The sequence below is a fragment of the Danio rerio genome, chromosome 18 (genome assembly GCF_052040795.2).
Source record: "Danio rerio strain M-AB ecotype USA chromosome 18, GRCz13ab, whole genome shotgun sequence".
Lineage (NCBI taxonomy): Eukaryota > Metazoa > Chordata > Actinopteri > Cypriniformes > Danionidae > Danio > Danio rerio.
Window position 1 is genome coordinate 3458877 of NC_141038.1, and position 16124 is coordinate 3475000.

The 16124-nt window shown below is 34.1% G+C and overlaps 1 protein-coding gene across 14 annotated transcripts in view; it reads right to left on the bottom strand.

The window, feature by feature from the left end:
- The window catches only part of unc13c (unc-13 homolog C (C. elegans)), a 328781-nt gene that overhangs the window by 200564 nt on the left and 112093 nt on the right, over window positions 1-16124 (bottom strand). For all 14 annotated transcript variants that reach the window (XR_015514076.1, XR_015514075.1, XR_015514077.1 and 11 more), the window contains 1 exon segment: window positions 11909-12072. Coding sequence is in view for 10 of the 14 variants with exons in the window: in NM_001441457.1 (NP_001428386.1) it covers window positions 11909-12072 (164 nt within the window). In the remaining 4 variants the exon portion in view is untranslated.

A 16124-nucleotide genomic window follows, 5' to 3' on the forward strand; every position in this document is an offset into this window, starting at 1 on the left:
AAAATAAAGCTAAAATAAAATATAAATGTTAGAAGATCAAAACCCCACCTACTTGATCAATAATCAAACAGAAACCACACCTACTTTATCTCTAGCCAGATAAAAATCCATTCATTCCAACATAAGCCCCACCCGCTTAACTTAATTTTGCCAAAACCACGCCCATTTAATTCAACACTCAAACAGAAGCCACACCCACTTAATTAACTGATAATTTAACCTGCTGATCAAAACCACACCCCCTAATCCAACACTCACAGAAGCCACACCCACTTAATTCAATTAACTGATAATTCAACCTGCTGATCAAAACCACACCCTCTTAATCCAACATTCACAGTAGCCACACCCACTTAATTCAATTAACTGATAATTCAACCTGCTGATCAAAACCACACCCCCTAATCCAACACTCACAGAAGCCACACCCACTTAATTCAATTAACTGATGATTCAACCTGCTGATCAAAACCACCCCCTTTTAATTAAACACTCACAAAAGCCACACCCACTTAATTCAATTAACTGATAATTCAACCTGCTGATCAAAACCACACCCTCTTAATCCAACACTCATAGTAGCCACACCCACTTAATTCAATTTACTGATAATTCAACCTGCTGATCAAAACCACACCCTTTTTATAAACACTCACAAAAGCCACACCCACTTAATAATCAACAGCTACTTAATTCAACCAACTGATCCAAAAACACTCCCACTTAATCAATATTCAAAAAGAAGTCACACCGACTAAATACCACACCAACTTAATTAAACACTGATTTAGAAACCACACCCACATAATTATACTCAAATAGAAGCAGCAGCTACTTAATTCAACCCACTGAACAAAACCACTCCTACTTAATCCAAGACTCAATTAGAAGCCACACCCACTAAATAATCAACAGCTACTTCAACCAACTGATCAAAAGCACGCTTTTTAACACTCAAACAGAAGCCACACCCAATTAATTCAACCAACTAATCAAAACCACTCTCACTTAATCGATATTCAAATTGAAGCCATACCCACTTAATTCAAACTAATGACAAAAACACCTCTATTTAAATTAAAACTCAAACAAAACCACACCCACTTTATCCAATTAACCGATAAATCAACCCGCTGATCAAAACCATGCCCACTTAATCTGACACTCAAACACAAGCTACACATACTTAATTAAACCCCCAGATCAAAACCACGCCCCTTAATCCAACACTAAAATAGAACCCACAGGTACTTAATTCAACCAACTGATGAAAAGCACGCCCACTTTAAATTAACACTCCAACAAACCACACCCACTTAATTCAACCCACTGCTCAAAAACACTCCCATTTAATCAATATTCAAATATAAGTCACACCCACTTAATTAAAATCAATGATAAACCACGCCCACTTAATTTAACACTCAAACAGAAGCCACACTCACTTAGTTCAACTGATAATTCAACCTGCTGATCAAAACCCCACCCACTTCATCCAACACCCAAATATAAGCCACGCCCACTTAATAATTCTCAAATAGCCTCCCTGGCTAGTAATTCAACCAACTGATCAAAAGCACGCCCACTTAATTTAACATTCAAACATGAACACCCACCTAACTCAATCCACTGATTAAAACACTCCCACTTAATCAATATTCAAATAGAAGCCACACCCACTCAATTCAAACCGATGATAAAACCCTGCCCCTCGATTAAACACTCAAAGAGATGCCACGCCCATTTTTTAATATTTAAGTAGAAGAGGCAGCTACTTAAACCCACTGAACAAAACCTCAAACACTTAATCCAACACTCAATTAGAAGCACCACCCCTTATTTCAAACCCCGCCCACTTAGTCCAATGCTCAAGCAGAAAACCACACTCATTTATAGAGTTTGACAGCCTCTTTACTCATTTTCCATGTATATTTAATAATTTGGATGACTTATTTAAACTCATGAGCATTTTTAATGCCAAGGCTTGCCTGACAATGCTACAGTCCTGCTGTGTTTATGGTAGATCTGAGGGAAGAAACTGTAGGCTGCAATGCTATGAGAGCGTACATTAGTACCTGCAGACATTGATCTGGACCTCATTAGTTAGCATGACCTCTAAACTCAAGCGGCCGGTCGCGACACACGGGGGAATGAAGAGTTATTGAGCCTCCGAGAAAAAGATGAAGAGTTTTCTCTTCCTCTCTCCATACTCCCTCCTTCCCTCTTCAGAAATGATTGAAAGATGCTCACGGCCAAATGAAAACAAATGATATCTGATGGGGGTGTTGGCTTCCTGTTGCCTGGTAACGACTTGCTATCTTTTCAGCCCATAACCATTCAATTCAATCCACTAATCAAAAGTACGCCCGCTTAAACTACACTCAAATAGAAACCAGGCCCACTTAATCAATCCTTAAATAAAAGCCACACCTACTTAGTTCAACCCACTGATCAAAAGCTTGCCCACTTAATCATTACTTAAATAGAAGGCCCACCGCCTTAATCAATCCTAAAATAGAAGCTACACCTAATTAAATCAACCTACTGATCAAAAGCACACCCACTTGATCATTACAATACTCAAATAGAAGCCACACCTACTTAATCAATACTTAAATATAAGCCACAAGCATTTAATTTAACCAACTGATCAAAAGCACGCCTACTTAATATTTATATAGAAGTCACACCTAATTAATTCCACCCAATGATCAACATAATACCCACTTAATACTCAAATATAAGCTACACCCACTTAATCAATACTCAAATATAAACTACACCTATTTATTTCAACTTTCTGATTAAAAGCACACCCACTTAATCAATACTCAAACAGAAGCCACCCCCATTTAATTTAACCCACTAATGAAAAGCATGCTCATTTAACTAATACTCAAAAAAGCCACGCCCACTTAATTAACACTTAAATATAAACCACACCCACATAAAAATCAACCCACTGATCAAAAGTACACCTACTTAATCAATAGTTATATAGAAGCCACACCTATTTGATTCCACCCACTGATCAAAATAATACCCACTTAATACTCAAATATAAGCCACACCCACTTTATGAATACTCAAATATAAGCTTCACCCACTTAATTCAACCCACTGATGAAAAGCACAAAAATTTAACCTATACTCAAAAAGAAGCCACACCCACTTAATAAATATTCAAACAGAAGCCACACACACTTAATTCAACCCACAAATGAAAAGCATTCTCATTTAACCTATACTTAAAAAGAAGCCACACCCACTTAATTAATACTTAAATATAAGCCACACTCATATAATTCAACCCACTGATCAAAAGCACACCTACTTCATCAATACTTATATAGAAGCCACACCTACTTGATTCCATCTACTGATCAAAATAATACCCACTTAATACTCAAATATAAGCTTCACCCACTTAATTCAACTCTCTGATGAAAAGCACAAAAAATTTACTTATACTCAAAAAGAAACCACACCCACTTAATCAATACTTAAATATAAGCCACACCCACTTAATTCAACCCCCTAATGATCAGCATGCCCATTTAACCTATACTCAAATTAAAGCCACACTCACGTAATACTTAAATATAAGCCACACCCACATAATTCAACCCACTGATCAAAAGCACACCTACTTACTCAATATTCATGTAGAAGCCACACCTGCTTGATTCCACCATTGATCAAAATAATATCCACTTAATACTCAAATATGTCACACCCACTTGATCAATACTCAAATATAATCCACACCCACTTATTCAACTCACTGATAAAAAGCACGCCCACTTAACCTATACTCAAAAATAAGCCACACCCACTTAACAATACTTAAATATAAGCCACACCCACTTAACCAATGCTTAAATATAAGCCACGCACACTTTATCAATAGTAAAATATAAGCCACATCCACTTAATTCTACCCACTGATGAAAAACATGCCCACTTGACCTATACTCAAAAAGAAGCCACACCCACTTAATCAACTCACTGATCAAAAGCACATCTACTTAATCAATACTCAAATAGGAGCCACACATACTTAAATCCACCCACTGATCAAAATAATACCCACTTAACATTCAAATATAAACCACACCCACTTTATTAATACTCAAATATAAACCGCAGATACTTATTTCAACCTTTTAATCACAAGCACACCCACTTAATCAATATTCAAATAGAAGCCTCACCCACTTAACACTCAAATTTAAGCCGCACCTACTTAATTCAGCCTTCTGACCTAAAACACGCCCACATAATGAATACTCAAATAGCAGCCACACCTACTTAAATCGACCCACTGATCAAAAGCACACCCACTTAATGAATACTTAAATATAAGCCACACCCACTTAATCAACACTCAAATATAAGCCACACCCACTTAATTCAACCCCTTGATCAAAAGGACGCCCGCTAAATCAATGATCAAATAGAAGTCACACCCACTTATTCTACATTCAAATGTAAGCAACACCTACTTAAGTCAACCCACTGATCAAAGGCACACCCACTTAATCAATACTCAAATAGAAGCCATACCGAATTAATCAAAAATTAAATAGAAGCCACACCCACTTAATTCATCCTACTGATTAAAAGTAAACCCACTTAATACTCAAATAGAAGTCACGCCCACTTAATAAATGCTCAAATAGAAGCCACACCCACTTAATAAATATTCAAATAGAAGCCACACCCACTTAAATCAACGTAGTGCTCAAAAGTACACCTACTTAATCAATACACAAATGGAAGCCACACCCACTTAATGCTAAAATAGAAGCCACGCCCACTTGCTATTTAAACTAGGCTAAACAAGAACAAATGATGTCTGATGGAGGGTGTTGGCTTCCTGCTGCCTGGTAATGGTTTGCTTTCTTTTCACCCTATAAGCATTTGCTCTTTGCTCATTTTTAAAATCCCCTTCTTTCTGCTCCAGTGGTCCGCAGAGCTCCGCTGTAAATCAGAGAAATAAAACTTGCCAGTGTGTATTGACTGGTCTTCTCTCTCTATCTGCTGTCCTCTTTAACCTCACACACATCCTCCAATACAGGCCTTTAATTCACACTCCGTCAATATCTGCCATAGCGTCATAGTGGTAATGAGACACTCCTGTGAAATTATCAAGAAGTTCAATGGTTGCGAATCAGAGATTTTTGATGAAAGTTAATAAGAGTAATTCAGGAGTCACACTTATAGATGTTTTAAGAATTAAGCAAATTAGGGGGGCAGTCAAGGGAGAGGGCTCTGAGCTCGGGAAAGACACCCCAACTCGTGTCATTCCCCTTGTTAGGAAAGGGAGAGGCGTTGAGGTCAGAGTGAAGTGTCTATCCTTTAATTTATTTATAGAATAAACATATTGCTGGACAAATTATTCAAAATTAAATAATTACATAAATGTTGAAAAAATATACAGTAAATTACTGAATAACTGAATACTGAATAAATAAACTAGAATTACATTAATTAATACAACATAATAAACGTAAAAATATTAGTGTATGTCATTATTTATTTTTAATTAATTAATTTGTTCATCAAATAATTTAATTATTTATTTACATATTTATTGAATTATTTATTTAATCATTTATTTATTTATTTATTTATTGCCTGCACATTCGTTTTCAGGTCACGGTTGTCAGCATAAATCATAATTCATTTAAACATTTATAAACTTTTTTACTAATTAAAATATGTATTTAACCATTTATTAATTGCATTTGGTAGTTTAAAATTTTTTATGGCTTCTACTGTATTTGTAACCCTTAATTGGCCCAGAAAATAAATCCCATTCAGTTTGATTGACATTTTTTCTTTGTACGAGTAATCAGAGGGGAAAAGCCCCACCCATTATTAGCCATCTCTCCCTCATTAGCATATGCCATTAGTCTTGTTTTTTAATCTGCCATTATGCTGACACATAGGCACTTGTAGCTCTGCCCTCTTTTGAAAAGAGCACAATCTCATTTGAATTTAACGAAACAGTTACCAAAACGGCACCTTTAGGATTAAAGCCTAAAAGGGTCAGTTTCAGAGAGGTATTAAACACTATGTGGTATTTTAAGCTCAAACTTTACACAGACACACTTTAAGAACATCAGAGACTTATTTTACATCCTGTAAAAAGGTGCACAACAGATCACCTTTTAAGGTAATTATATATTTTTTATTATTTATAGAATAAACATTCTAATGGACAAATTATTCAAAATTAAAAAAATTACATAGTAATAATAAAGTAAATGTACAGTAAATTAATTACCAAATAAATTAACTAGAGTTACGGTAAGTAAATAATGTAATTATTAAAAGCATAATAAATGTAAAAATATTATTGTATGTCATTATTTATTTATTTATTAATGAATTTAATAATTCAATTATGTATTAATATATTTATTGTATTATTTATTTATTTATTTAATCATTTATTCTTTATTTATTTATTTATCTACTTATTGCCTCCACATTCGTTTTCAGGTGACGGTTGTCTGCATAAATTAATATTTCTTTAAACATTTATAAACATTTTGAATAATTAAAATATGTATTTAACAATTTATTTAATGCATTTGGTAGTTTAAAATTGCCTTTATAGTTTCTACTATATTTTTAACCCTTAATCGGCCCAGGAAATACATCACATTCAGCTTGATTCACATTCTCTCTTTATACGTGTCCGCAGAGGGGAACAGCCCCGCCCACTAGTAACCATCTCTCCCTCATTAGCATATGACATTCATCTTGTTTTTGAATTTGCCACTATGCTGACAGACAGGCATTTATAGCTCCGCCCTCTTCTGAAAAGAGCCCGAAATAATTTTAATTTAAAGAGACAGTCACCAAAACAGCACAAATAGGATCAAAGCCTAAAAGGGTCAGTTTCAGGGAGTGATAAAACATTATGTGTAGGTTATTTTTGAGCTGAAACTTCATATGCAGACTCAGAGACCTATTATACATCTTGTAAAAGGGGCATAATAGATCCCATTTAAAGGTAAAATTCTTGTTTTTTTACCCTAAATCTTACGTATTTTTGTTTACAGTGTACTTAAAACAATTGTGAATCATCAAGACACTAGCATTGCTAATGGTAAATGATAATCTGAAAGAAGGATTTAAATAATTAATGACAGAAATGATTAATTGTTGCAATTCTGGCAACCTGTTTGGGAGCTGACTGAGAAAAAGCAGACTCGTCACCTTCCAGAAATCTCTCCCAACAGGCTCATTGATGATGTGTGTTGTGTGAACCAACAGAGCAATGTGTTGCTGATGGCGGAGGATTTCACCCTGATATCATTATCCCTCCTTCAGCAATAAAAAAATGCTGAATACTGGAAAATCTGGGCTCATCTCAAATATCATCAGGAACAGGTCACATGACTGATGATCACAGAGACAAAAAAAAGGTCATCAGGACAGACATCAGCACCTCCTGAAACAATGGGGAGCTTAAAGGGACAGTACACCCAAAAATGAAAATGCAGTCATCATTTACTCTTCCTTAAATATTTAAAATGATTTCATGACATGCCTGTCATGTTTATGACAGATTTTTTACACGCTTTGTAAGACAAAAACAAAGATTAAACAAGGTTTAATGAAAGACTTATGAACACTCCTTTAAGTAAAGTGTTGAAAACCTGTAGCCATTGACTTCTATGGTATGCAAAACAAATAGAAGTCAATGGTTACCGGTTTCCAGCATTCTTCAGGACAGTATATCTTTTAAATCAAGCAAAAGATGAGTAAATTATGCCAGAATTTTCTTTTTTGACTAAACTATCCCATTAAGAAAAGCTCCAACTGGCTTTCTGTTTTTTGTTTTTTTTTTCATAAAAAAAGTGAAAACATGCAGAAAATTATGCAAAAGCATTCAGTTAAAACGTGTTATCACACTCTGTGCTGGCTGATTTCCATCTTCAAGTGTATAAATAAGTCTATATCTAATCGTCGATGTCAGTTTCCCTGATTCAGCTGCTCAATGCTGAACACTCATTGCTGGAAGACTATCATTTATTAAATGAATCAATATCCATTATCTTAAAACAGAAACACAAATCAGCAGAACATGGCTCAACCAGAACTACCAGGATCACAAATTCACACTCAGTAGGAACCATATTTCTGTAAAGTCCCCTCCCATTTAGTCTGAAGCTTATTTATTTATTTATTATTTGATTCTATCATTGCTATGGTAACAAAAAAAACTATAGCAATTACTTGATTTAATCTGTTGTCGTGATTCTATAGGTGCTATGGTGACACAACTATAGTAATTACTATCATTGCCATGGTAACACAACAACTATAGTAATTGCTTGAATAAATCTGTTGTGGTTATTGTATTGTTGCTATGGTAACAAAACAACTACAGTAATTGCTTGAATGAATCTGTTGTGGTGATTTTATAGTTGCTATGGTAGCAAAACAACTATAGTAATAACATTAATTGACATGTTGTGGTTATTCTATGGTTGCTATGGCAACAACAACTATAGCAATTGCATTAATTGACATGTTGTGGTGATTCTATCGTTGACATAGTAACAAAACAACTACAGTAATTGCTTGAATGAATTTGCTGTGGTTATTCTATCGTTGCTATAATAACACAACAACCATTGTAATTACTTGATTTAATCTGTTTCGGCGATTCTATTGTTGCTAATGGTAACAAAACAACTAAAGGAATTACTTGAATTAGTCTGTTGTGGTAACTTTATAGTTGCTATGGTGACAACAACTAAAGTAATTACATTAATTTACATGTGGTGATTCTATAGTTGGCAAGGTAACACAACAACCATTGTAATTAGTTAAATTAATCTTTTGTGGTGACTCTATAGTTACCATGGTAACACAACAACCATAGTAATTACATTAATTAACATGTTGTAGTGATTCTATAGTTGCTATGTTAACACAACAACAATAGCAATCCCTACAATTAATCTATTGTGCTGATTCTATAGTTGCTATGGTAACATAATAACCATATTAATATAAACAAATGACCCAATACTGTAGTTTTCGACATTATACTACAATCAACACAGTTTACTGTAGTTAACTAAAGTATCCTACAGGACTTATTACAGTTGATCAGTTCAGTAAAGTTCACTCAGTTAATACTTTAGTATGCTGGGGCATTCATTAACTTAATGTATTATATATAGTATATACAGTATACTACACTTTACTACAGTATGGTTCAAAATCACTAGTATTTACTATGTTATTTGTTCATGTGGGTTTATTTATGCATTCATTCAATACAAGGCACTAGAGAGCAGCAATATATAAGTTAGTTTAGCAGTTCTTTTAAATTATTATTATCATTTTTATTATTATTATTATTATTATTTTTTTTTTTTTGAGTTGTCTGGTACATATAGAGAGGGGACTCATCTTCTCATACGTTAAAAACAACAAAATAATCCAATCTAAATGACTCAAATGTTCAGTTATTTTTAATATTTATTTTAATAATTAAATGCTAATATGAAACTTTTTAGCGGGAGTCATGACATGAAAGTGAAAGTTTTTTTATGGTATGAAATAATCTGAACTTATGCAGCATTGGCATTAGAGCCGTGCTTTGTGGTCTGTTTAAAGTATGCATAATAACAGGGTAAAGATATTCTGTTTGTTTGCAATATGAAAGCACAGTGTCAAGCTGAGCTTCTTTACGCATTACAATCAGCTAAACCCGAGCAGTCAGCAGTTATTAGAGTCTGCTGATACATGAGGTGAATTAATGCAAATCAAGGAAAATACGCTTCATTTTTACTGTACAATCAACACACAAAAAGACTTAAATCAGCCCTATTGGCAAGGCTGTTGAATGTGCCAAGTAAAGAATAGTTCATCAAATCAATCCTGAAAAATTAATTATATCAATTTATAAAAAGGGCTGCAAGGTGGCTCACTGGTTAGCGCTGTCATCTCACAGCAAGAAGGTCGCTGTTTCGTGTCCAAGCTGGTTCAGTTGGCATTTATGTGTGGAGTTTGCATGTGAATTGAATAAACTTAACTGGCCGTAGTGTATTCTGTATTTCACTGGAGGAATAAAGCATTTAATTCTAATAAACTAACTAACTAACTAACTAACTAACTAACTAACTAACTAACTAACTAACTAACTAACTAACTAACTAAATAAATAAATAAATAAATAAATAAATAAATCCAAAATAAATTTATTTATTTATTTATTTATTTATTTATTTATTTATTTATTTATTTATTTATTTATTTATTTATTTATTTATTCATTCATTCATTCATTCATTTATTTATTTATTTATTTATTTATATTATTATTTATTTATTTTATTTATTATTTATTTTATTTTTACAATTTTTTACTGCATTTTCAATCAAATGTAAAGTAGGCTTGGTGAGCATCAGAGTCTTAATTTCTAAAACGTTTGATCAGTGTACATGCAAACAGTTATGTCAGAAGCTGCAGGGACTCTCGTCTGTTGCACTGCAATGCAATTTTGCACTGAACCCTGACAGAAATGAGAATGAGGAGATTGTGAGACATAAAATCCAGATGCAATTACAAGACTGAGGGCCCTCAGAGAAGAGTGGCGACACATCAGGGGCCCGAATTAATTACAGCCTCCAAACGGCCAACAGAGTATGTGTGTGTTTCTGGAGAACAGGCTGATTTATAAAGCCATCATGTGCATTTTCATGAGTTCATAGACAGATCTAATATGAAACAAGGCATTTGATGTTGTTGTATTGTGGAAAATGCAATTGTTTGGGAGTCAATGACTGCTTTAGGTTCAACACACTGAAATATAATATAATATAATATAATATAATATAATATAATATAATATAATATAATATAATATAATATAATATAATATAATATAATATAATATAATATAATATAATAAATATATATTTATGCAAATATAATATAGGAACTCACCCAACAATGAACTAAACTGAGCAAAATTCAAAAATAATAATAATAATAATAATAATAAAATAAAATAACATTATATAACATTAAATAAAAATATAATTAAAAATTAATATATATTTAACAAAAATAAAATATAATATAATGATTAATGCAATGACATACATTATAATGACATGCTTAAATCACTTAAAAATACATTCAAATGTGTTAAACAATCAACACAGACACTGTTATTATAATTTATAATAATTATTCTTTCTTTTATTCACCAATTATTTTTCTTCTCTATTTATTAAATCAAAGCTGCTTTAAAATAATCTGTATTGTATATATGAGCAATATTACACAGGTAGCAGGGCTGTGTATCAGCACTAGTAGGAGGCGTGCATTGGATCGAGGCTGCAGGCTGAGTGCCTTAGTGTCCCAGCGGTGATGATATACAGCCATATGGCACTGCTTCGAGTGTGATATTACGTCTATACAACACTTTGATGACATAATTGTCTAAATAAAATAAAAAATCCAAAACTTATTATGTAGTCTCTGTCACCATCTGGTCACGCCACCGTCTTTGCTCTGCTCAGTATGACAGGCTACTGGATGCCGACACGCTGAACCTCCGAAATTATAAACAACCACTTTCTACACAAAACAACCTAAACAACTAGATTTTTGATTTAAAAAAGCCTCAAAAGTACATTATGTTGTCCAACAGCTGCAATATTTGTCAAACTGTGGTGAGTTTATTGATCTGCTATCACTCTATGTGGGTGGAGTAATACACAAGGGTGAAGAGGCTGTACTGTTTTTGCAGAATATTGCATGGCTATCAGCCAATTAGATTCAAGAACCAGACAGAGCTGTTGTATAAATCGTGATAACAACACAGCTGATTTTTAAAAAAGCAGAAGAATGATCTTCACTCACGTCATGGCCTGATAGATGGACTCGACACCGAAGCGCATGGCGAACTCATCCACAATCTCCTGCGAAACATCGTCAAAATAAACCTTCCAGGCGTCGTCTCCTTTCACCTGCGGGATCTTCACCACTCCATTGTTCTTCACCTCCGTCAGGTAGTGGAAGAGATTCTAGAAAACACACCAGGCGACACGTTAATAAAATAAAATAAAATAAAATAAAATAAAATAAAATAAAATAAAATAAAATAAAATAAAATAAAACAAAATAAAATAAAATAAAATAAAATAAAATTAAATTAAATTAAATTAAATTAAATTAAATTAAATTTAAAAAGGCCTGCACGGTGGCGCAATGGATAGCACGATCACCTCACAGCAAGAAAGAAGCTAATTCGAGCCTCAGCTGGGTCAGTTGGCGTTTCTGGTTGGAGTTTGCATGTTCTCCCCGTGTTCGTGTGGGTTTCCTCCGGGTGCTCCGGTTTCCCCCACGAGTCCAAAGACATGCGCTATAGGGGAATAGGGTAGGCTAAATTGTATGTAGTGTATGTGTGTAAATAAGTGTGTATGGATATTTCCTAGTGATAGGTTGCTGGAAGGGCATCCGTTGCATAAAACATGTGCTAGATAAGTGACCCCAAATTGATAAAGGGACTAAGCTGAAAAAAAAGCAAATAATAATAAAATATTAAATGTTATTGAACCTAGTTGTATCAACATTAACCAAACCTGAGCTGAACAATATTCATATTAATATATACCATACCATTCTCTCCTATAATCAAATGTTTTAGAATTGCTCATTTTTGAGCATGAACATACAAAAAAAAAAAAAAAAAAAAGCCACAGCAACAAAATTTAACAGGAAACATCAATAATTAACACAATATAAATAATATGATTAATAATATCAATAATAAAAATAATGAAGATTATTATTATTGTTGTTGTTTTTATTATTATTATTATTATTATTATTATTATTTTAATCAGTATTATTAGTAGTAATTATAAATAATTAAAAACAATGAATAATTATCCATTAATATTTAACACTGTGTAACATCCTGTTTCTGTGCGTTTCAGTTCTGTGTTTCAATTTACTTCCTGCTAACCTTAGTTTACCTCTAATCTTGTTAGCTTCTGAGCTAATTGTCTCCACCCTCTTGTCAGCTTGTTTAGTTAATTGTTTCCTTGTGTATTTATACTCTGTTCTGTTAGCACTTCGTTGTCATTAGTTTTAGTCACTCCTATGATGTCTGCGTTTTTCTTTTGCTTTGCTTTGTTTTAGTTTGTTTAAATAAATGTTTGTTTGGCTGCATCTGGATCCGTACCTTTGATTATTCCTTGCTTTACGCCAGACGTGACACACTGCTAATTGAATCAACATTTCCCTTTGAACCATAGAAAATTTAGCAGAATAATACAATAATAATTTCACAAAACATAATATATTAAAATATCTTACATACAAAAACTGACTCATTTTGCAAAAAGTTGCATATTTGTAATAAAATAAAAAATTTATCAAATAAAATAAAGCCACAGCAAACAAAAACGCAAGAGGAAACATTTATAATAAACACAAATAATAATTAACAATTATTAATAATAATTATAAATAATGAATAATTAATTATTCATAATTGTTCATTGAAAAACTAATTAACTGCTAATTTAATCAATATTTCCCTTTGAACATTTAAAAACTTATAATATAATACAATATATCAATATTTCATTCGTCCGTCAATACAATAATACAATAATAATCTAACATTTTACAATGTAAATATTCAAGATATTCAAAACAGACTCATTTTGAAAAACTTACACATTTGTTTTTAAATTATATATTTGACCCCCTTTTTAATGTTATTGAATCTAGTTGAATCAACATGGACCAAACCTGAGCTGAACAATATTAATATTAATATATACCATACTATTCTCTCCTTTAATCAAAAGTTTCAGAATTGCCCACTTTTGTTACATTTTGCAAAATAAAATAAAATAAACCCAGAGCAGCAAAAATGCAAAAAAACAACATTAATAATTAACATAAACAATAAGTCAAAAATAGAATAAATAAATAAAAAAATATTACATTTATAACATAAAGGACAAGAGGAAATCGGCAGTGTTTAGAGAGCAGGAAGCGTGCAGAGCATCACAAGTGCATGAACTGTAACAGTATTGATATGGAACGGTTGTCTGGAAATATCACCAGCGCGGCCAGCTCCGAAAGGTCAACATTTCGGGGTGCCAACCTACTGTCATCACACCAACAGATACGCCACAACAGCAGAGCCCACGGTGGAACAAAACCAATGAGACGCAAAACACACAAACACCAGATCCATTTCACAAGTCACTGCAGTCTGACACACACACACTTCCCAATGACACACAAATATGTACTGAACTCTCACATTTGGCAGATCTTTAACCCTTATGTGCTGTTGAGGAAGTTTTGATCTACTCTGAGTTGATTTTGAGTCTTAATTTGGCCACAACTTTCTCTGTTTCAGCAAATGGAATGAATTTTTCTGACAAATCTTATTTTGACATATATTTTGGGAAAATGCTTCTAGTTGAACATTTGGTATCAGAAGTGGTTTATATGAAAGGCAAAGGCTTCTAGATCACGCTTATTTTACCACAATAAAATATGATCATGCCTTGATTTTGAATGAGTTAGTTGGTCTCGTCACTGAACAGAAATATTGTCCAGTATAGAATATAAAGTCATGCTGCAGTGGAGACAGAATGAATATTGTGTCTGACTCCATCATGAGCTTGGAGGACTGCATCCATACATCTCTGCAACGACTCTTTATCATGATTGATAAAGTCATCTGGAATGGCGAAGAAAGCGTTCTTGCAGGACTCCCAGAGTTCATCAAGACTCTTTGGATTCCTCTTCAATGCCTCCTCCTCCATCTTACCCCAAACAGGCTCAATAATGTTCATATCTGGTGACTGGGCTGGCCAATCCTGGAGCATCTTGACCTATTTTAGACTACTATTAGACTAATTCAGGTGATTGACTGCTTGCATAATGACAAAGAGCTTGGAATGACCAAGAAGCGACGCTCAATAGAACGTTCCACTGCAACAGCAGCGCCCAGCAACAGCCCCAGATTCCGACATTTTACAGTGAAAGCGATCGGCTGTCCATTGGCTCTTATTGCTGTAGCGATGGCAAGCAGCTGCTTTGCTTTTTATTTATTTATTTAAAAAGAGCATTAAAGCTAGGATACAACCTAAAACAGGACAATACAGCACTTACCATCACAGTCATCAGCACTTTTAAAAGTTTATTTTACAGACTTTGCTGTTGTTCTATTGGAGTTTTTATTCCAAAATGGCCATTGCGCCATCTAGTGGCTGTTTCCCAAATAGAGTGTCGCCTTTTGGTGATTCTATGCTCTTTGATTACGATGTGGATGATGTAACGTTACCATTAGTAGCTAGGCAGTCAAAACTTTTCATTGCCCTTTTGAAAGATACTTTCACTTCCGTTTCCGCTTATACAAGAAAACAACCCTAGTAGCAAAGAATTCTGGCCCAGATTTGGCATAAAGCTGGCACAGCAGGCATTCATCCGGCACTGGCATACAGCATGTGGGCCAAACATGGCCCGGGTTTGGCAGAGGTGGCACCGTTTTTAAGGCGGCACACAAGATTTGGGCCAGATGAAAAACGTAGTATTTGGCCCAGATTTAAAAATTTGACAAGTGGGCCATGTGAGTTTGGTCAGTCTTGACCCACATTTAAAATACACTAAAATCATTTTTGAGTAAAGAAAAAAAATTCTACCAATCAGGTCACTTTGAGAAAAAGCGTGCCCATAGTGTGCCTAAAGCGCATCACTCCATGGGTTTATCAATTTCATTGCAATCGTGACACACCAACCTATCTGGCCCAGTTCAGGCCCAGTTATGAGTTATTAACTTGGCTGAGACTTGGCCCAGATATGGTCCGTGTTTGGCCCTTGTCTGGAAGCCAGATTTGGTCCAGTCATGTACCGTAATTCACTGCAGCATGTGGGCCAAGCAAAACCTGATTGTGTGGGCCAGAGCTGGGCCAGAGAAATTTTGCTATGTGGGAACTTGTTGCTTCTGTTGCAACGAGCACTGTCGCTGTCCAATCAGGAAATACAGTTCGTTTGGTTCTCTCCGCAAGATTACCAGCTGTGTGTGTGTAAGTCTGTGTCGTGA